The sequence below is a fragment of the Coregonus clupeaformis genome, chromosome 14 (assembly GCF_020615455.1).
Source record: "Coregonus clupeaformis isolate EN_2021a chromosome 14, ASM2061545v1, whole genome shotgun sequence".
In the NCBI taxonomy this organism is placed as follows: domain Eukaryota; kingdom Metazoa; phylum Chordata; class Actinopteri; order Salmoniformes; family Salmonidae; genus Coregonus; species Coregonus clupeaformis.
Genome location: NC_059205.1, coordinates 4418187 through 4441043, shown reverse-complemented (window position 1 = coordinate 4441043; position 22857 = coordinate 4418187). Strand labels below are relative to the sequence as shown.

Here is a 22857-nt window from a genome sequence, read left to right as displayed (position 1 = left end):
CTGTGCACAGCACTTGGACGAATGGAAACCACTAGGGTAGCGGCAAGGGGTTGATTTATAATTCTGTAATGTTGCATTGGGCCCTATGAAAGTTGTTTAACTTTAGACTATCTGCCATACTGGGCAGGGCAGGGGCAGGTGCAAAGACCTACCACTTTTTATCATCTAATTTTATTTGACATGCACATTCTCATTTAGGTGGGCTTTGTTGTTATTTCAACCACTGTAATTCCTCCGTGTCCACCTATCTAGGTGAGACAGTTATTTGTGAGACTGCATTGCAAATCATCGATTAGCTAAAGGGTTTGCGAACCTTTGTCGACATAGGAGTATCCCGGAAATAGCTAAGTGCGTGGAGGCGGGTCTGATCTCATTGCTACGCCTGTTTCCTTTCACTGGCACTGCACAGAAGAGATTGTGCAGTTTAGGCGAGCAAATAATGGACCAAAGGCCTTTTTCAACATAGTGTAGCTATCTACTGTGTAAATTTAGTTGCTGGCTTCCCAGCTGGCTAACTAAATACCGAGACATCACCAAGATCAATTAACTGAAGACGATAATAATATTTTGTTGTCCGTAGTTCACCCCCTCGCACACACACATCAACACGGCATTGATGGTAATGCATACAAGGAAACAACCGAGACTCAGCGATGGGTAAACGACAATACATTTTGTCACTTCTCTTTGACAGCTCTACCATTCCCTTGAACTAATCATGTTAGCTATGTAGCTAAGTGATTAATTTATCTAGCTAGTTACAACTAGCTAACTACTTTGTCGCTAGGTAACTACGTTAGTTAGCTAACGTTAATAGCTACAGTAGCTAACTAGCTAGGATAATATTTTTGCAGCATCAACATTTCAAATCTGTACCTATAACTTGGCTAAATTTGTTTTCCTATATTTCAGGTGTAACGACCGAAGGGATTCACAACCCAATCAGGTAAAGCAAGTGAATATAGCACGCTAGCTAGCAAGTGTGTGAGCTAGCTAACATAGCCAGCTAGCTAACTAACGTTAACTCGTAAGCTAGGCAGGCCTTCGCCTGGCTTTAGTTTTGCAACTCACAAGCCAGGGCTCAGAATTTTCCAAATTACTTAACGTTAGTGAACACAAGTTGGGCTACAAGTAGTTAGTTAAATTACCTAGCTAATAATGTTGAACAATAACTAATAGTTAACCAACTAGCTAGCTGCCGACTGTATTTCCCTTGACGTAACATTAGCTAACTAGCCAGCTAGTCGTTAGCCAACTAACGTTAGCTAGTTATGTTTATTTTTACGAGATAAATAGCTAGCTAGTTAGCTTAAATACAGTCCTTGATAATAGCTAGTTAGATAGCCAATGGGGCATAACCATCTCTTATGTTAGCTATATATCTTGATAGCTAGTCTGAATACTGCATAAAGGGATGGATTTATTAACCATCTTAGCTAGCTCGATGCGTAAAATGGCTCTAAAATTGCAGTATGATAAATGTAGACAAAAATAAGTGGGATAAGGAAGCTAGTTAGCTAGCTGTGCAAGAAAAAACGTTACAAAAGGTTGTGCGTACATAGCTAGGCAGGAATTAAAAGTACAGCACAATCAATGTCAGGAGTGGGAAGTAGGCCTACAGTATCATGTGTCAGTGGTTGGAAAGGTGTTCATCCAAAAATAGTTAACTTTGTATTGCTGTGTTGACTGACACTAGCCTATTTGTATTGCAGACCCACAAATCCCAGCCCAAGAGTCAATCTACCACCCTTCACCGTCATGATAAAATGCGAGATGGTTTGTCAGATCCTACACCACCATACAAAATGCTCCGGCACTCAGATGAAAGTCCAGTCAATAAGCACAGTGATGGACACAGCAAAACAAAAACATTTCACACACTCCGAGGCCAAGATGGTGGTAAGCCCAAAGAGAACCTAGTTACACACATACAGAATATGGTATTTTCTCTGTATATTTGTCAACAGTACTTTGCATTTTGTAGCGTGGTTGTGCACAGAGAAGCTTGCTTTGATTAGCCAGTTCAGATATCCTAGCCTGGTCCTAGATCTGTTTGTGCTGGTTAGCCATTTCCTGTGGGCCTTGTTATGCCAAACAACCCTACGAGTTGGCTATACAGCACCACCATATCTGGGACCAGGCTAGAAATAGCATACATCAAACTGTTGATATACACTGTTAATTGGGCTATTGAAAGCTCTTGGACTACTTCCCCACACATGACACCTGCTCAAAGCGTACATAGCTACTTGAGTACAACAAGAAGTTGAGTCTGTAAGGCCCAATTCACGACTGAAGATATCCACACACCACTGTTGGTCAAGGCTATACACAGACATCAATGCAAGATTAACATAAGTTATCTTGCTGAAGTTCCACAGGGGCTTTATTTTAGCTAGTTAACTTGTCGTCGTCTTGTCAAATGAGAAAGTATTGTAGAATGCTGAAACCGCCGTGCACCTACCTAGGCTAGCTACATTGGTATGATTCTCTTGCGCACTAAAGTATACATGGTACGTCATGAAATGGAAAACTGCTGTAAATTCCATGGTACTGCAAACATATTTTGTTTAATGGATGGGGGGTAGCCTAATCTGTCATGTCTATGGTTGCTAATTGTGTGGTCTTTTATTTTATTTTTGTCATTTAGCAGACGCTCTTATCCAGAGCGATTTACAGTTAGTGAGTGCATACATTATTATTATAATTTTTTCATCCACCAGGCTGTGGTTATAAAACATCATGGACCTCTGAGTCACAGGACAAGCTCAGCGACTGCTTTGGTCATATACATTGATATTTTAATTTGTAGATATTGTTTACAGTTCAGTTTCGTGTGACAAATGATCTCAATCGTCTCTGTCCGGATATTGTGTAGAGGATGATTGTTCTCTGGTGTTTTGTCTTCATCGTAAGTGTTCTTGTAAATGTTCCCAACATATCGTTTCTTTTAAAGGGCCCAGCTGCTCTCCGCAAGAGAATTCTCACAACCACAGCTCCAACTTGCACTCAAATCAAACCAAGGCGTCAGACACAGTAAGATACTTCGTTTTTTCTTGAACAAATTATTTCTGAAAGTAGGCATCCACCAGGCTGTGGCTATAAAACATCATGGACCTCTGAGTCACAGGACAAGCTCAGCGACTGCTTTGGTCATATACATTGATATTTTAATTTGTAGTCATTGTTTACAGTTCAGTTTCGTTTGACAAATGATCTCAATCGGCTCTGTCCGGATATTGTGTAGAGGATGATTGTTCTCTGGTGTTTGTCTCCATCCATCCTCAAGAAGTTGATGATGAGAATATGTCCTTCAAAAAAAAAAAAATCCCAGCACACCGCAGTTTTAGCCAACATTCACAACCAGAAACAAACCCCTCCCCTCACCTGCAGAGAAACAATGGACTAGAGTTACTTTCTCATTGAGTTATCAGCCCCTGGAACTGAAGGGTTAGCTCAGCATGCACTTGTGTCAAGAAATTACCGGATGAATGCCTCTGAGCCTGGCCCAGTAGCCAAGTAAAACTGCTAGCCTTGTTGGGCACGTCCTCCTAGCCCCAGCTGTAAATCTCAGGGTTGGCAGGGTAACACAGGTATGCAGCGTTTCAGCATATAGGCATACCCCCCGACAACCACATAGCGTTTCAGCATATAGGCATACCCCCCCCCCGACAACCACATTTGACTGAGGAGGCAGACTAGCCTAAATAGTGTGCAGGATCAGCTTGCTTTTATCAACAGCGCTAGGGCTATAGGCTCACTTCCTGTATTTACAGCGCTAGGGCTATAGGCTCACTTTCTGTATTTACATCTGGAAGTGAGAAAAGGCTCACAATGGCCGTAAAGAGACTTGAGGCCTTAAAACATTGCTTTATTGTATTCAAAATATTTGTGTCTTAACTCCAAATAAGGTTAAAGTGTTATTTTTTCCCCCCCATATAAACCATAGAATGGTTCTAAGTATGAGAAGCCCAACATTAGGCCTAATACTTTATTGAGCAAGGATCCCCCACACCGGATTTCACATTGGAATCTGATTACTAGCCACTAGCCTTTACCCTGACTTTCCAAATGTAGGCCTACTTGAACCGAATGTCTGTGCACTCTGCTAAACCTACCCTAGTGTTAGTTAGTTAGTTAACCTATTTGTCGCGCCTTCTTCCCTCAGCCTCACGAGCCTGCAGACGACTGGTCGGAGCACATCAGCTCCTCGGGCAAGAAGTACTACTACAACTGCAGGACTGAGGTCTCTCAGTGGGAGAAGCCCAAAGACTGGCTGGAGAGGTAAGGACTCAACTAATGGATAAACAGTGTCTCACTGGAGAGGGAAGGACTCAACTAATGGATAAACAGTGTCTCACTGGAGAGGGAAGGACTCGACTAATGGATAAACAGTGTCTCACTGGAGAGGGAAGGCCTCGACTAATGGATAAACAGTGTCTCACTGGAGAGGGAAGGCCTCGACTAATGGATAAACAGTGTCTCACTGGAGAGGGAAGGCCTCGACTAATGGATAAACAGTGTCTCACTGGAGAGGGAAGGCCTCGACTAATGGGTAAACAGTGTCTCACTGGAGAGGGAAGGCCTCGACTAATGGATAAACAGTGTCTCACTGGAGAGGGAAGGCCTCGACTAATGTATAAACAGTGTCTCACTGGAGAGGGAAGGCCTCGACTAATGGATAAACAGTGTCTCACTGGAGAGGGAAGGCCTCAACTAATGGATAAACAGTGTCTCACTGGAGAGGGAAGGCCTCGACTAATGGATAAACAGTGTCTCACTGGAGAGGGAAGGCCTCGCCTAATGGATAAACAGTGTCTCACTGGAGAGGGAAGGCCTCGACTAATGGATAAACAGTGTCTCACTGGAGAGGGAAGGCCTCGACTAATGGATAAACAGTGTCTCACTGGAGAGGGAAGGACTCAACTAATGGATAAACAGTGTCTCACTGGAGAGGGAAGGCCTCAACTAATGGATAAACTGTCTCACTCGTAAACATCATACTGTTCTCCTCTTTTCCCACAACTCTTCCGTTTCTACCCTAAAACTCAATACAGTCCAAAATGGCCGCGGGGGCCCAATACTACATTTCTGAACCTAATTTCATCGATTGAACTATAGCATGCTGAAAGGTCCCAAAACTCAGATTGGTAGAGTACACATTCTGACAGATGTCGGAAAATTAAATGAAAACTCCCATACTGTATTCAACCAGCAGTTACGCTGTTTAATTAAAAGTAATCCTGACAATGAAATTCCTTTTCTGTGTTTCGTTGTGTCCAGAGAGCTGAGGCAGAAAGACCCGTCTAAGAGAGAGTCCAACACGTTCCCTAAAGACCGGGACTACAGACGTGAGTCTGTGGACACAGCCACCACAAGTAAGTATGAAAACTACAAAGGAGGTGTGTATGGGAGTTGTTGTCTAGGATTCAGATACACTAACCACATCTGGATTTTGATGTATCTGCCTCTTTTAAATAATACTTTTTGTTGTTATAGTATGACTATAACTTTTGTGTGAAATCATCTTCATCTTCAGTCTTACAATATGGCCGTGTGTCGATGGTATGAAGTGACTTCATTTCCTTGTCCTCTCCTTCCTCTGCACTGATCTGAAAAGACTTGACAACTGTATGCGTTATGGCTATCACCTTTTCAATTAACAAAAAGGAGAGGAGGAAAGCAAGTCAGTGTGAACTACAGAGAGGTGCATCCTATACAGTGGGGAGAACAAGTATTTGATACACTGCCGATTTTGCAGGTTTTCCTACTTACAAAGCATGTAGAGGTCTGTAATTTTTATCATAGGTACACTTCAACTGTGAGAGACGGAATCTAAAACAAAAATCCAGAAAATCACATTGTATGATTTTTAAGTAATTCATTTGCATTTTATTGCATGACATAAGTATTTGATACATCAGAAAAGCAGAACTTAATATTTGGTACAGAAACCTTTGTTTGCAATTATAGAGATCATACGTTTCCTGTAGGTCTTGACCAGGTTTGCACACACTGCAGCAGGGATTTTGGCCTACTCCTCCATACAGACCTTCTCCAGATCCTTCAGGTTTCGGGGCTGTCGCTGGGCAATACGGACTTTCAGCTCCCTCCAAAGATTTTCTATTGGGTTCAGGTCTGGAGACTGGCTAGGCCACTCCAGGACCTTGAGATGCTTCTTACGGAGCCACTCCTTAGTTGCCCTGGCTGTGTGTTTCGGGTTGTTGTCATGCTGGAAGACCCAGCCACGACCCATCTTCAATGCTCTTACTGAGGGAAGGAGGTTGTTGGCCAAGATCTCGCGATACATGGCCCCATCCATCCTCCCCTCAATACGGTGCAGTCGTCCTGTCCCATTTGCAGAAAAGCATCCCCAAAGAATGATGTTTCCACCTCCATGCTTCACGGTTAGGATGGTGTTCTTGGGGTTGTACTCATCCTTCTTCCTCCAAACACGGCGAGTGGAGTTTGACCAAAAAGCTCTATTTTTGTCTCATCAGACCACATGACCTTCTCCCATTCCTCCTCTGGATCATCCAGATGGTCATTGGCAAACTTCAGACGGGCCTGGACATGCGCTGGCTTGAGCAGGGGGACCTCGCGTGCGCTGCAGGATTTTAATCCATGACGGCGTAGTGTGTTACTAATGGTTTTCTTTGAGACTGTGGTCCCAGCTCTCTTCAGGTCATTGACCAGGTCCTGCCGTGTAGTTCTGGGCTGATCCCTCACCTTCCTCATGATCATTGATGCCCCACAAGGTGAGATCTTGCATGGAGCCCCAGACCGAGGGTGATTGACTGTCATCTTGAACTTATTCCATTTTCTAATAATTGCGCCAACAGTTGTTGCCTTCTCACCAAGCTGCTTGCCTATTGTCCTGTAGCCCATCCCAGCCTTGTGCAGGTCTACAATTTTATCCCTGATGTCCTTACACAGCTCTCTGGTCTTGGCCATTGTGGAGAGGTTGGAGTCTGTTTGATTGAGTATGTGGACAGGTGTCTTTTATACAGGTAACGAGTTCAAACAGGTGCAGTTAATACAGCTAATGAGTGGAGAACAGGAGGGCTTCTTAAAGAAAAACTAACAGGTCTGTGAGAGCTGGAATTCTTACTGGTTGGTAGGTGATCAAATACTTATGTCATGCAATAAAATGCAAATTAATTACTTGAAAATCATACAATGTGATTTTCTGGATTTTTGTTTTAGATTCCGTCTCTCACAGTTGAAGTGTACCCTGATAAAAATTACAGACCTCTACATGCTTTGTAAGTAGGAAAACCTGCAAAATCGGCAGTGTATCAAATACTTGTTCTCCCCACTGTATATCAAGCCAGTCTGAACTACAGAGAGGTGCATCCTACTACACTGCTCAAAAAAATAAAGGGAACACTTAAACAACACAATGTAACTCCAAGTCAATCACACTTCTGTGAAATCAAACTGTCCACTTAGGAAGCAGCACTGATTGACAATAAATTTCACATGCTGTTGTGCAAATGGAATAGACGACAGGTGGAAATTATAGGCAATTAGCAAGACACCCCCAATAAAGGACTGGTTTTGCATGTGGTGACCACAGACCACTTCTCAGTTCCTATGCTTCCTGGCTGATGTTTTGGTCACTTTTGAATGCTGGCGGTGCTTTCACTCTAGTGGTAGCATGAGACGGAGTCTACAACCCACACAAGTGGCTCAGGTAGTGCAGCTCATCCAGGATGGCACATCAATGCGAGCTGTGGCAAAAAGGTTTGCTGTGTCTGTCAGCGTAGTGTCCAGAGCATGGAGGCGCTACCAGGAGACAGGCCAGTACATCAGGAGACGTGGAGGAGGCTGTAGGAGGGCAACAACCCAGCAGCAGGACTGCTACCTCCGCCTTTGTGCAAGGAGGAGCACTGCCAGAGCCCTGCAAAATGACCTCCAGCAGGCCACGAATGTGCATGTGTCTGCTCAAACGGTCAGAAACAGACTCCATGAGGGTGGTATGAGGGCCCGATGTCCACAGGTGGGGGTTGTGCTTACAGCCCAACACCGTGCAGGACGTTTGGCATTTGCCAGAGAACACCAAGATTGGCAAATTCTCCACTGGCGCCCTGTGCTCTTCACAGATGAAAGCAGGTTCACACTGAGCACATGTGACAGACGTGACAGACTCTGGAGACGCCGTGGAGAACGTTCTGCTGCCTGCAACATCCTCCAGCATGACCGGTTTGGCGGTGGGTCAGTCATGGTGTGGGAGGGCTGTGCGGCCCCCCAAAGAAATGCCACCCATGTGCTCGCCAGAGGTAGCCTGACTGCCATTAGGTACCGAGATGAGATCCTCAGACCCCTTGTGAGACCATATGCTGGTGCGGTTGGCCCTGGGTTCCTCCTAATGCAAGACAATGCTAGACCTCATGTGGCTGGAGTGTGTCAGCAGTTCCTGCAAGAGGAAGGCATTGATGCTATGGACTGGCCCGCCCGTTCCCCAGACCTGAATCCAATTGAGCACATCTGGGACGTCATGTCTCGCTCCATCCACCAACGCCACGTTGCACCACAGACTGTCCAGGAGTTGGCGGATGCTTTAGTCCAGGTCTGGGAGGAGGTCCCTCAGGAGACCATCCGCCACCTCATCAGGAGCATGCCCAGGCGTTGTAGGGAGGTCATACAGGCACGTGGAGGCCACACACACTACTGAGCCTCATTTTGACTTGTTTTAAGGACATTACATCAAAGTTGGATCAGCCTGTAGTGTGGTTTTCCACTTTAATTATGAGGGTGACTCCAAATCCAGACCTCCATGGGGTTGATAAATTTGATTTCCATTGATACTTTTTGTGTGATTTTGTTGTCCGCACATTCAACTATGTAAAGAAAAAAGTATTTAATACGATTATTTCATTCATTCAGATCTAGAATGTGTTATTTTAGTGTTCCCTTTATTTTTTTGAGCAGTGTATATATATCAAGTCAGTCTGAACTACAGAGGTGCATCCTATATATCAGTCTTGTTCTTCCTTTCCCTCCACAGAGAGTACTTCAGGGGACAAGTCGTCCTCCAGCTCTACTCCTTCCCAGTCCTCTTCCTCCGCCAATCCGGGCCTGAACCAAGCCTCTGGCTCTAACCCCACCCCCTCCTCTTCCTCCTCCATGGTCCCCGTGTCCCCCTCTGTCCAATCCCAGGCCTCTGGCCTGCTCCAAGACCCCGCCCTCCTGCGGCAGCTCCTCCCAGCGCTGCAGGCCACCCTGCAGATGAGCAATGGCAGCATGGACATGGCCAAGATCAACGAGGGTGAGTCGCCAACACCGCATTTCTCCTGCTTGATCTTTAGCAGACCTGGGTCCAAATAGCTTATTGGTTTAAAAGGGAAACTCTGGAGTATGATGTCATTGTTATATCTATAGATGTAGCATAGCTATTGATAAAAGCCTTCGCTATTCTGAAATGTGAAACACACATTTGGATTCTCTGATGTCTGGAGTTATCATATGACGACAAAGCCAGTGGTTTTGGCTTCAGAAGGGACTTTACATAGCAGGTTAGGAGAGATAACGCAGCAGGTTAGGAGAGCTGGTTAGGAGAGCTGGTTAGGAGAGCTAACGCAGCAGGTTAGGAGAGCTGGTTAGGAGAGCAGGTTAGGAGAGCTAACGCAGCAGGTTAGGAGAGCTGGTTAGGAGAGCAGGTTAGGAGAGCTGACGCAGCAGGTTAGGAGAGCTGACGCAGCTGGTTAGGAGAGCTGACGCAGCAGGTTAGGAGAGCTGGTTAGGAGAGCTGGTTAGGAGAGCTGACGCAGCTGGTTAGGAGAGCTGGTTAGGAGAGAGATAGGAGAGCTGACGCAGCAGGTTAGGAGAGCTGACGCAGCTGGTTAGGAGAGCTGGTTAGGAGAGCTGACGCAGCAGGTTAGGAGAGCTGACGCAGCTGGTTAGGAGAGCTGACGCAGCTGGTTAGGAGAGCTGAAGCAGCAGGTTAGGAGAGCTGACGCAGCAGGTTAGGAGAGCTAAAGCAGCAGGTTAGGAGAGCTAAAGCAGCAGGTTAGGAGAGCTAAAGCAGCAGGTTAGGAGAGATAAAGCAGCAGGTTAGGAGAGCTAACGCTGCAGGTTAGGAGAGCTGGTTAGGAGAGCTAACGCAGCTGGTTAGGAGAGCTGACGCAGCTGGTTAGGAGAGCTGACGCAGCAGGTTAGGAGAGCTGACGCAGCAGGTTAGGAGAGCTGACGCAGCAGGTTAGGAGAGCTGACGCAGCAGGTTAGGAGAGCTGATTCAGCAGGTTAGGAGAGCTAACGCTGCAGGTTAGGAGAGCTGACGCAGCAGGTTAGGAGAGCTAACGCAGCAGGTTAGGAGAGCTAAAGCAGCAGGTTAGGAGAGCTAACGCTGCAGGTTAAGAAAAGGGTTAGAATTAGCTAAAAGACTACAGTTGTCCGCGACTCGAACATGCAACTTTTGGTCCGTAGCTGTACTCCATCTAGCAACAATCGTTTTGATTCTGAGTGATATTTCAGAAGACATCCCATTTGGTTTGGTTTCTAGAGTTTCTCTTACTCTGACAGGAGCAGATATTGAATAGGCTTAATTCATCATATCGAGATTTAGGGAGCAACTCAATTGAGGGGAGGGGTTGGTGGGTCCTATTCCTGTGGATGGGCGATCCTGAGAAAATCGTTTCTCACCGACCACATGGGTTAGAAATATAAAATAATCTCATTAAACTGCCCATTCAATGACAGTTTTGCATAGCCTATATCCCTCAAACTCAACTCCGGACCTCCAAGCCAGTTCTACTGCATGTTTTCATTGTTCCCCTTTAATCAGGGACTGATTTAGACCTGGGACACCAGGTGTGTGCAATTAATTATCAGGTAGAACAGAAAACCAGCAGGCTCCGGACCTCGTAGGGTAAGAGTCCGATATCTAGTCTGTTCACCTCTTTTCTACAGTTGCTTATTGTATAACGCTGCCTTTGAAAAGCACTGTCACTCAATAACCTGTCTCCTCCTCTCTTGATATTTATCTATGTGTATGGACCGGTCTCTGTGTGTTGCATACATAACACGTTTATGGGTGCCTGTATCTGTGGGTATGTTTGTCATTGTCCCGTGTGTGTTTCCCCCCCCCCTATCCTCCAGTCCTCGCGGCTGCTGTTACCCAAGCTTCCTTGCAGTCTATGCTTCATAAACTCCTCATCGCTGGACCGTCTGTGTTCAACATCACTGCTCTTCTTTCCCAAGCTGCTCAACACTCCAACCAAGGTATGGCCGCTGTCATCCCCATCACCTCTCTGTTAGCTAGACTGGTTTTACTCTAGTCGTTTCAGTGTCTCAGGGTTGATATATACATTACGCTCTGACATTACAATTCTATTCAGATAGAAATACATTGTAAGGATTCTCCTATTGAATGTTTTCAGGGTAGCCGTTATTGTTGAAAGCTTTAACTGAAGATTTGACCAATAGAGTGGCGCAGTGGTCTAAGGCACTGCATCGCAGTGCTAGCTGTGCCACTAGAGATCCTGGTTCGTAATCCAGGCTCTGTCGTAGCCGGCCGTGACCGGGAGACCCATGGGGCGGCGCACAATTGGCCCAACGTCGTCCAGGGTAGGGGAGGGAATGGCCAGCAGGGATGTAGCTCAGTTGGTAGAGCATGGCGTTTGCAACGCCAGGGTTGTGGGTTCGATTCCCACGGGGGGGCCAGTATGAAAACAAAATAAAAAATGGAAAAAAAATAATGTATGCACTCACTAAATGTAAGTCGCTCTGGATAAGAGTGTCTGCTAAATGACTAAAAAAATATTCTATATCTCTCAAGAAGATGTATGGGCATCCTTCAGTTCAGGGCAACCAACGTCTGGTAGTTTGTTGAATAATCTATCAAACTTTTGCTATTGATGTATTTAACCAGGGTTGTCCTCTAAGCAAAGATAGCCACTGCTGTTCATTAAAGTTTTGGATGCATAAGAAAAAAGCAACTTTTAGAATGACATGTCCTTCTAGGCGTATGTATAATGTAGTAATACCCTTTGTGTATGTGATATGAAGGCTGTTCGTATTAAACATAGTACCTTCTTTGTCTTATTCCCCTCCTGGACACGAACCAATAGCGGCCCTGCAGGCAAGTCAGTCGCCCATATCGCTAACGTCGGACGCCTCCTCGCCCCGCTCATACGTGTCGCCCAGGAACGGCACGCCCCAGACCAACGTCCTTACCCAGAAACCCCTGCTCAGCATGCCTCCCGCCTCCTCCCAACCAAAGGTCTGCGCCTCCACGGAAACTGGAAACTTGTCATTTTAACCCTGTGATCTCAGTGTATCTCTTCCTCCCCCACCTCACCGCTCTTATCGCCGTCCTCCTCTGCTCTCTTCTCCTTCCCTCTTTCTTGCTTTCATTGTTCTTATTTTGTCCCTCTGCAGGTTACCCCAGTGAAACCAGGACCAGTTTCTCAGCAGGCTTCAGCAGAGAAACGTCCAGAGGACCCCCGAACTCTCCAACAGCGGAGGTAGTTTGAAATTCGTGGAATGGTTCTTAGTAGACACGCAACATTTACTTGTATGCTCCCACAATATAAACAGCCTTATGAAATGGAAGTACAGCAATCCTGTTTGTATCCTTGTCAGAAGAATAGTATCACTGGTTGAGTGTCTTTTTTTTTTTTTTTTTGTGGACAAACGTCCTTACGCGTAATGTCACCTACCTTTTGTGCCCCTGACCTAGTTGAGACGTAGAGGCACTTGTCTATATCCTGAAGGATTGTTTATATATGGGTAGTAGCAACTTATCCAATCCTTTCCAATCAAAACAGGTGTCTAGGTGTTAGACTAGAGGTCGTTTCTGGATGGCGCTATATTCTGTTTCCCCCTGGTCCTTATACTTCTCTGCTGTCTCTGTCGTCCAGCATTCAGGGGAGTCCACCACCAGGACCTAACGCCACCGGCGGCCACTCGGTTCCCAACGCAGCCTCAGCCCTGACCAGCACTTCTGGCTCCTTCACTCCCTCGCTGGCCTCTCACTTTGACGAGAACCTCATCAGGCACATCCAGAACTGGCCCGCCGAGCACATCGAGAAGCAGGTAGGGCCTCCACTGTGAAGTGGGACAATGGGTTGCTCATTCAATGTTGAGTTAGTTGTTTAGAAAAGGAATTGTCATGCTCAACTCAAAAGTTTGTAGTAGAATAAAGTATTTGGGTGCACAATGGGATGCTCGACGTAAGTGAATGTCGAGTTAGGAGTTTTTCCTGTCTGTGTGTCTGTCAACTATATGACCAATCGGTTAAATACAGTCATCATCAAAATTATACCACACTGTGTGGATATAACCGTGATACACAGAAGTTGCTACTGTTGAATTAAGACTTGGACTAGTCATGCTTTGATGTTAGTAGGATATATGCATGTATTTGAGTTGTGTGCGTATTAATACGTAACGGCAATTTATATTGCATTTAGTGTAGACAGCACTACCATACAATCAAAATTCGTAGATGGCAGTAGCTACACTTTCAACGCCACTCGGGTAACTTCCTGTTTGGAGTTGATTGAAAAGGCACAGCACTCTTTTCAGTTTTGATGAAAAAAAAAACTGGGTTGCACCTCGTTGGTTGAGCACCCTCCACTTCTTCCCTGTTTGGAGTTGATAAAATAAAGTGCGTGGCTAGCTCGCTCACTCTTTGGTTTGGGATGCCATGTGGTAGTGGGATACTGTCATTTGGTTTGCTGCTGCTAATGGAGACCTGGTGGACAGATGAGGGAACCAAATCCCTTTGATGGACGTTTTTTTTAGTTGTAGTCAATATTTAGCACTCGCCTCTACTACAAAGAGCTGAACTAACAAACCACGCTGGGGCTGGCCAGTCAGAAGCGGGAGAGGGTGAGCTGCCTGCCCCGGCACACTGGCAAGACATGCCCACTTAAACTTTTGCACACATTTATAGAAGGTTATGGAACCATTAGGCAGAACTAGGACCCTAGACAATGTGAGCGTAGGCTTTTTGGTAGTCTGACTGACCAGTAGTAAAATACATTTCCTTCTGAAGAAAGCTGACTTTTTTTCTCTCCCTTTTTTCTATTGAGATTTGACCTCAATACTTAAAGGTTCATGAGTTCAAAAAGTTTAACTTCGGTAAGACAAGCGTAGCAAATGTTAACTACGGAGTCCATTTAACTGTGCTGTACTGGATTAGCTGGTATAGCCAAGAGAAAGGTGAGTCCCATGAAAATAAGATCATCTGCACCCTCTCTCCCATCATGTTCACAAGGACGCAATTAATAGTGCCGCCTTTCTCTTTCAGGCAGCACGGTTACGGGAGGATGCCCACAACATGGGCAGTCTCCACATGTCCGAGATCTGCACCGAACTCAAAAACCTCCGATCTTTAGTCAGAGTGTGTGAGATCCAGGCCACGCTGCGGGAACAAAGGTAAGAAAATGACAGACACACACTAGGAATTCGTCTTCACGATACGTTGTTTATTTTCTTAAAACTGTCCCTTTCTATCTCCCGCTTTCTACCAGAATACTGTTCCTGAGACAGCAGAGCAAAGAACTGGACAAGCTGAAGAACCAGAACTCTTACATGGTCTGAGAACCTGTGTGGGGAGACAAAGGATGGTGAACCGCTTTAGGCTGCGGTCGGTGAACCGCTTTAGGCTGCCCCATGTGCCCCAGTCTGAACACTTACGTACCGTCATGAACCAGAGGGCGAGTGAGGATACGGACAAGAGACTGGGCCTGTTGAAGACGTCATGGGTCACGCAATGAAGCTTACCACTGCCCAAGCCCCCGAAAGTGTAGATTTCGTCTAGGCGTCCAAGATGTAAATTGTTCTATGAAACCGCAGGCTAAAAGATTACAGAAGCCTTGTTGAGGTTTTCATGGACACCCAAACCAGTGGATTCTGAGGAACCTGCAGGTTATACATTCTTGTTACCTGATAAACTCGGCTGGCGCCCTTTGGATTTGGACTGTGTTTGTTGCGCTGGATAGCCAGTTTTGGTTGGGAATGCATCTTTTTCTCCTCAGACTTGTGGCTTAACTGAAGTTGAGAGTGAACTGAGTGGACTCTGATTGGCTTGAGATGTATGAATCGCCAACTGAATCCAGGAAGACTCAAACGCCAACACTTCTTCAGCATAGACTTGAAGGGCATTGCAGATAAGATATTAACCAGCCCGCAGGTTAACAGCATATTTTTAAAAGCCAACTTTATGATTCCTTCCAGACTCATATAGTTGCTTCTATTCAGTGAGGAATCCTGAATTTAGCAGTCTCAGTTCGCTGAGAACTTTTAAAAAATGTGAGCTGACAAAGATTCTTAGCTGCTTGATGGGAGTTGTCTGTCGGTCCACGCTCCCTCCCCCCTGGATGGGAGTAGTCTGTAGACTTACTTACCTGTGACCCCTCTGACGTTGGGCCAGGAGACTTCTCAGAACATACTGCCCCATGGCGTAACCTTTAGGTCACCTTCCAAGTCCCTATCACGAACCCCCCCCCCAATGGGATCCTACGATAAAGGGCAACATTCTCATCGTCCATGACCTCTGAATACCCTCAGAAGCGCACCTGCATCAGAACCCCCATTTGATCTGTAGTTGATCATTTTTTCCCCCTCCGCTGAACTTTGATGTTTTTGTTTTGTAAGCTTCTCTGTTTTGTCTGCATCTTGAGTCTGCAAAATAATTCATTCCTTATGTGCAGTTTCTCTTGAGATTGTGAAAGGGTCTTTAGTTTCACGTGGTTATGTAAACCTAAATTATTGTTGCACATTATTAATTGCGTCCTTGTGAAGATGATGGGAGAGAGGGTGCAGATGATCTTATTTTCATGGGACTCACCTTTCTCTTGGCTATACCAGCTAATCCAGTACAGCGCAGTTAAATGGACTCCGTAGTTAACATTTGCTACATTTGTCTTACCGAAGTTAAACTTTTTTTAGGCCTCAGTAATTAAACGTAACTATTTTACACGATAATGCTGTCTCACTCTTTCATATCCACAGACTTAGCTACTCCCTCCTCCTCAGACCCCTTCGATCAATCAGTGACATACTGTAATTGGGAAGGTGCTTGGCCAAATCCTTGGTCTTCAGAGCTGGAGAACGCACTTATCCGATAGTGGGGGATCATAGGTTTTTGTGAGGATGGGGCGACCATAGCTTTGTGTATTTCTTAAAAGTATATGAGAATAAAATACATTATTCTATCACGTCTTTTGATATTCTCATTTTTGCCTGTTGGCTATCACTGTTATCACTCGATGTTTGCAGTGAAGCAGATGCATTATTCCAGAGTTGGTGAGTTCAAAACACTACCTTGCCTCCAACTGAAAAAGCTGCTGACAAAGCAGAATGTCACTGACTACTGTAATGTGTAAACATGTTTGTCATTTAATGTGATTGCTCCCATTAATTCAGCATATTGGTAATGCTGCAAACAGAAGAAGCACAGTTGCGCTAGTTTAAATGACATGATGCTCAATTGCTCCCTTCGATGGACACAAGATGGCGATATTCAGCTTGCAATAGCAATGACCTTGTCTTTCACATTTGTCTCCTAGATTCCCTTGGAGGCTTTTAATTTACACTGAACAAAAATATAAACGCAACATGTAAAGTGTTGGTCCAATGTTTCATGAGCTGAAATAAAACATCCCAGATATGTTCAGCTGCGCACAAAAAGCTTATTTTATTCAGATTTCGTACACAAATGTGTTTACATCCCTGTTAGTGAGCATTTCTCCTTTGCTAAGATAAATCCATCCACCTGACAGGTGTGGCATATCAAGAAGCTGATTAAACAGCATGATCGTTACACAGGTGCACAATAAATGGCCACACTAAAAGGTGCAGTTTTGTCACACAACACTATGCCACAAATGTCTCAAGTTTTGAGGGAACGTACAATTGGCATGCTGACTGCAGGAATGTCCACCAGAGCCTTCAACGTGGTTTTAAAGAATTTGGCAGTACGTCCAACTGGCCTCACAACCGCAGACCATGTGTAACTATGCCATCCCAGGACCTCCACATCCGGCTTCTTCACCTGCGGGATCGTCTGAGACCAGCCACCCAGACAGCTGATGAAAATGGGTTTGCACAACCGAATAATTTCTGTACAGACTGTCAGAAACCGTCTCAGGGAAGCTCAACTGCGTGCTCGTCATCCTCACCAGGGTCTTGACCTGACTGCTGTTTGGTGTGTAACCGACTTCAGTGGGCAAATACTCACCTTTGATGGCAACAGGCACGCTGGAGAAGTATGTTCTTCACGGATGAATCCCGGTTTCAACTGCACCGGGCAGATGGCGTCATGTGGGTGAGCGGTTTGTTGATGTCAACGTTGTGCACAGAGTGCCCCATGGTTTCGGTGGGGATATTGTATGGGCAGGCATAAGCTATGGACAACGAACACAATTGCATTTTATCAATGGCAAGTTGGAATGCACAGAGATACCGTGACGAGATCCTGAGGCCCATTGCCATGCCATTCATCCGCCGCCATCACCTCATGTTTCAGCATTATAATGCACGGCCCCATGTCACAAGGATCTGTACACAGTTCCTGAAAGCTGAAAATGTCCCAGTTTTTCCATGGCCTGGACACTCACCAGACGTCACCCATACAGCATGTATGAGATGGTCTGGATCAACGTGTACGACCGCGTGTTCCAGTTCCCACCAATAACCAGCAACTTCGCACAGCCACTGAAGAGGAGTGGGACAACATTCCACAGGCCACAATCAACAGCCTAATCAACTCTATGCGGAAGGAGATGTTGCGCTGCATGAGGCAAATGGTGGTCACACCAGATACTGACTGGTTTCCTAATCCATGCCAATACTTTTTTATTTATTTATTGCTGATAGCCACGTTATCAAACTGGGAGCTCATCACGTGGTTTGCATTGTGATGTTCTTCAGAATTTAGATGGGTGGTTTTATTCAGGAAATACAGTATGAATCCAATCAGTGGACTTCAGCAACTGGATACATACATGCATGAATAGTTCCCCTTTATTAATGATGTGATGGTGGCTAAAGCAATGAATGTGAGATTTTTTCATAAGCATTTACAGTGCCTTCAGAAAGTATTAATACCCCCAGACTTACTCTACATTCTGCCGTGATATATTTAAGCCATAACAAAGGGGTTGAATATTTAATGACTCAAGACATTTAAGCTTTTCATTTTTTTATACATTTGTAAAAAGAAAATAGAAAAACATAATTCCACGTTGACATTATGGGGTATTGTGTGTAGGCCAGTGACAAAACATTTCAATTTAATCCATTTTGAATTCGGGCTGTAAAAACAAAATGTGGAAAAAGTCAAGGGGTATGAATACTTTTTGAAGGCACTGCACATTCTTCACCAGCAATTGTGTATTTTCGACCAGTGTTATGGTAAGGAGCTATGGCATTTTAAGAGCACCATGATTTAAATTGTGAGGCATAAAAGACTCACGTTCACATTTCTACTGTTTCTGATCGTCACGATTGCATTCGAGAACCTTAGCAACATTACGATGAAATGGGTAACGACGTAGAACATGGAACAGGAGATGGGGCATTCATTTGCCAGTGGGTCCTTTATATGCAGGTAATAATAATAATAAAAATAATATGCCATTTAGCAGATGCTTTTATCCACTACCTTGGCGTTACAAGCGCCGTGCTCTACCAGCTGAGCTACAGAGGACCACTGTTATGAACAGCATGGGGCGGGAGGTAGCCCAGCAGTTAATAGCGTTGAGCCAGTAACCGAAAGTTCGCTGGTTCGAATCCCAGAGCCGACTAGGTTAGAAAATCTGTTGATGTGCCCTTCAGCAAGGCACTTAACCCTAATTGCTTCTGTAAGTCGCTCTGGACAAGAACGTTTGCTAAATGTACAGTGGGGGAAAAAAGTATTTAGTCAGCCACCAATTGTGCAAGTTCTCCCACTTAAAAAGATGAGAGAGGCCTGTAATTTTCATCATAGGTACACGTCAACTATGACAGACAAATTGAGATTTTTTTTCTCCAGAAAATCACATTGTAGGATTTTTAATGAATTTATTTGCAAATTATGGTGGAACCACACGGGCGGACCTAGTGAATGACCTGCAGAGAGCTGTGACCAAAGTAACAAAGCCTACCATCAGTAACACACTACGCCGCCAGGGACTCAAATCCTGCAGTGCCAGACGTGTCCCCCTGCTTAAGCCAGTACATGTCCAGGCCCGTCTGAAGTTTGCTAGAGTGCATTTGGATGATCCAGAAGAGGATTGGGAGAATGTCATTTGGTCAGATGAAACCAAAATATAACTTTTTGGTAAAAACTCAACTCGTCGTGTTTGGAGGACAAAGAATGCTGAGTTGGATCCAAAGAACACCATACCTACTGTGAAGCATGGGGGTGGAAACATCATGCTTTGGGGCTGTTTTTCTGCAAAGGGACCAGGACGACTGATCCGTGTAAAGGAAAGAATGAATGGGGCCATGTATAGTGAGATTGAGTGAAAACCTCCTTCCATCAGCAAGGGCATTGAAGATGAAACGTGGCTGGGTCTTTCAGCATGACAATGATCCCAAACACACCGCCCGGGCAACGAAGGAGTGGCTTCATAAGAAGCATTTCAAGGTCCTGGAGTGGTCTAGCCAGTCTCCAGATCTCAACCCCATAGAAAATCTTTGGAGGGAGTTGAAAGTCTGTGTTGCCCAGCGACAGCCCCAAAACATCACTGCTCTAGAGGAGATCTACATGGAGGAATGGGCCAAAATACCAGCAACAGTGTGTGAAAACCTTGTGAAGACTTACAGAAAACGTTTGACCTGTGTCATTGCCAACAAAGGGTATATAACAAAGTATTGAGAAACTTTTGTTATTGACCAAATACTTATTTTCCACCATAATTTGCAAATAAATTAATAAAAAATCCTACAATGTGATTTTCTGGATTTTTTTTCTCATTTTGTCTGTCATAGTTGACGTGTACCTATGATGAATATTACAGGCCTCTCATCTTTTTAAGTGCGAGAACTTGCATAATTGGTGGCTGACTAAATACTTTTTTCCCCCACTGTAACTTCTGTCATTGTTGGTCTGTTTTCTTATCAATCAATGAGTGTCTGTCAACAAGAATACCAACACATAGGAAACCCTCACGCCGGTCATATAAACACTTGTTATATCAGTATTTGATATCACATCCCTGAACAAGGCAGTTGTCTCCACACATCCCCATAAGGCAGTTATTTCTCAGCACACATCTATTGCGACTGTGTGCCTGACTGTTTAAGTGGCCAAGAACAACATGATGTTGTTTCATTACTATTTAGTCTTAGCACGAAATACCCTCCAGAACGAAGATAGCTTAGTCCTAATTGGTCCACGAGCAAGTGATGCAATGTACATGGTCACCCATTGGCTCTAGAGCTGGAGGTGGATTACCTAGGTGACTTCTAGAAGCCACAGCGCACAGTACAGTAGTTTACACCGATCTCCAGTTTCTATTTCAGCCTCAGTGTTGGTATAGAGACGGGCACAGAGAAACGTCTGTGAGCAGGGTTTCATTAGAATGAAGATGTATTCAGTTTGGGGATTGCATCCGCCAATTAACTATATCCAATGTGAAAGATAACTGAATGTTGACATTGTACATGGCAACTTTTAGATTCTGTCTCTTTTCTCCGTAGAGTCGATATCCAAGTAAATATGATCATGATTATTTTCGGCTAGGCGTAAGAGAGGGATGTAATTCCTCTTAGGAAGGTTGTATGGCCCTGGTCATCAAACCAGAAATAGGCTGTACATTTACATTTTCATTTTAGTCATTTAGCAGACGCTCTTATCCAGAGCGACTTACAGTTTTCATACTGGCCCCCCCGTGGGAAACGAACCCACAACCGTGGCGTTGCAAGCGCCATGCTCTACCAACTGAGCTACAGGGGACTATACTACTGACAAACCGTAACCGACTGGTCGGCTGAATGGGAGCCAGCAAATGTCCGAAGGGACACTTGCTCAAACCTGCCAACGTCCCTATTTTATCAGCAAAGCAAAACTCAGTTGCTAATCTTGTTTACAAACCACTATGACGCAAAATGGCTACCTGACAAAGAAAGCATAGCTGATTTCATTTTTACATTCGCCATAACACATACTATTATTTCACAGACACTGCCCACATATGATGTGACACTGCCATAAAGCCATCTAGTCCATAAGCTATTTATCTGTGCACAACTTATTTATTAAATAGTATATTAAATAAAGTATTGCGCTAGTAATGTCTCTTAAATGCTACAATCCAATAGATATAGAACCAAAATTTAGAACCAACATTTGAGAAGTTAAAAAATATTCAGAGCATCTTTTTGAAAATGTAATCCTGTAAGAAATAATGTATTACCCCTCCCCCCTCAGACTCCAGCCAATGGGCAATGTAGGCCTATAGAGCAGTCAGGAAAAAATATGATACCCTAGTCTACATATCTCCCTTTAAGACCTGCATAACCTCAGTATCTACAAAGTCCAACAGAGCGACGTCTCCTCCTAGCCTCTGACGCTCCCATGTCGGGATACAAAAGAAACCCGGAGAAGATGGAATCGTTGGTGTTGTCTGCATACACCCCCCCCCAAAAAAACTCCTTATCTCCATAGATCTGCAGCCACACCTCGTCCCCAGACTCCAGCTTTCAGTATGATGGCCCCCCGAGGCCTGGTCCACATTGCCCTCGTGGTACTGGTCATAGGTGAACATGACGGGCTTGTCATTCTTGAACAGGCTCACCCGAGAATCTTTTGGTGTAGACGGTGAGGTGGTACGTGACGAAGTAGATCCCGGGGAGGGAGCAGTGGAACTTTCGTAGGGCCGCTGCTCATTGTGGAATAATTAGTTGAAGTGGATGGGCACGTTGGTGGCGGGGACGGGATCTGTCAGGCCCACGCTGAAAGAAGAGTGATACGACAGGGGCGCTCTCGCTCTGCGCCCCCCTTTAGACCAGGGTTGCCCGGGAAACCACGAGGACCAGGAGGGCCGTTGTCGCCCTTCTCGCCGGGCTCTCCCTTCTCACCTGGTTCACCTGTACACACAGAGACCAGAGTCAGGGAGGACTCCGATGTCTGTATTGATGATAATTGACTGTGCCTCATGGATAAAATGACAGGTAAGTCATTGCGGGTTACTGTGATTAGATTTACTGTGAACTTTAGATGATGTACGTAGCAGCAGCACAGTACATTTGGTCTTTCCCGTCTCTCCCTGGTTGCCCACTGTGCCCTGGAGTGCCTGGCACTCCTCCCATCCACATGGCACAAGGTTGACGGTCGTCAGGCGGGCCAACTTCTGTCCCAGGACCCTCGGGCTCTGCCACTTCCTCCGCTGCCGCCTCGTCATTTTCTGCAGCCGCCTCCTCGGCTGGTTCCTCTACTCCATCTTCCTCCTGAGCCAGGCTCAAGTCCCCGGCCAGGATCAGCCTCAAAAGCAGGCTCCCCAGCAGCTTCATGTCTCTTTCTATATAACCCCTCAACCTATAACCTTTGACACTAATGGAACAATGAACAAAAACACACAGGTTAGTCTGTGATCTCTCACTTTGGGCCAAGGCAACGCCCCCCATACCCAAGGCAAGGATTCGTAAATACACTGAACAGAAATATAAACGCAACATGTAAAGTGTTGGTCCCATGTTTCATGAGCTGAAATAAAAGATCCCAGAAATTTTGCATATACACAAAATGCTTATTTTGCTCAAGTTTTGTGCACACATTTATTTACATTCCTGTTAGTGAGCATTTCTCCTCTGCCAAGATAATCCATCCACCTGACAACTGATTAAACAGCATGATTGTTACACAGGTGCACCTTGTGCTGGGGACAATAAAAGGCCACTCTAAAATGTGCAGTTTTGTCA

The 22857-nt window shown here is 45.1% G+C and overlaps 1 protein-coding gene and 1 pseudogene across 1 annotated transcript; one reads left to right on the top strand and one right to left on the bottom strand.

The window, feature by feature from the left end:
- Positions 1 to 380: 380 nt before the first annotated feature.
- Positions 381 to 16166, top strand: LOC121580607 (WW domain-containing adapter protein with coiled-coil). The gene is made up of 13 exons (XM_041895576.2): positions 381 to 657; positions 913 to 946; positions 1713 to 1899; positions 2957 to 3036; positions 4169 to 4284; positions 5284 to 5378; positions 9011 to 9271; positions 11101 to 11223; positions 12072 to 12223; positions 12382 to 12467; positions 12864 to 13038; positions 14258 to 14385; positions 14481 to 16166. Exons 1-13 carry the CDS (start codon positions 617 to 619, stop codon positions 14548 to 14550), a joined length of 1548 nt encoding a protein of 515 aa, XP_041751510.1. The 5' UTR covers positions 381 to 616; the 3' UTR covers positions 14551 to 16166.
- A 5293-nt stretch (positions 16167 to 21459) lies between these two features.
- On the bottom strand, positions 21460 to 22449 carry LOC121581405 (annotated as a pseudogene).
- Positions 22450 to 22857: the final 408 nt, after the last annotated feature.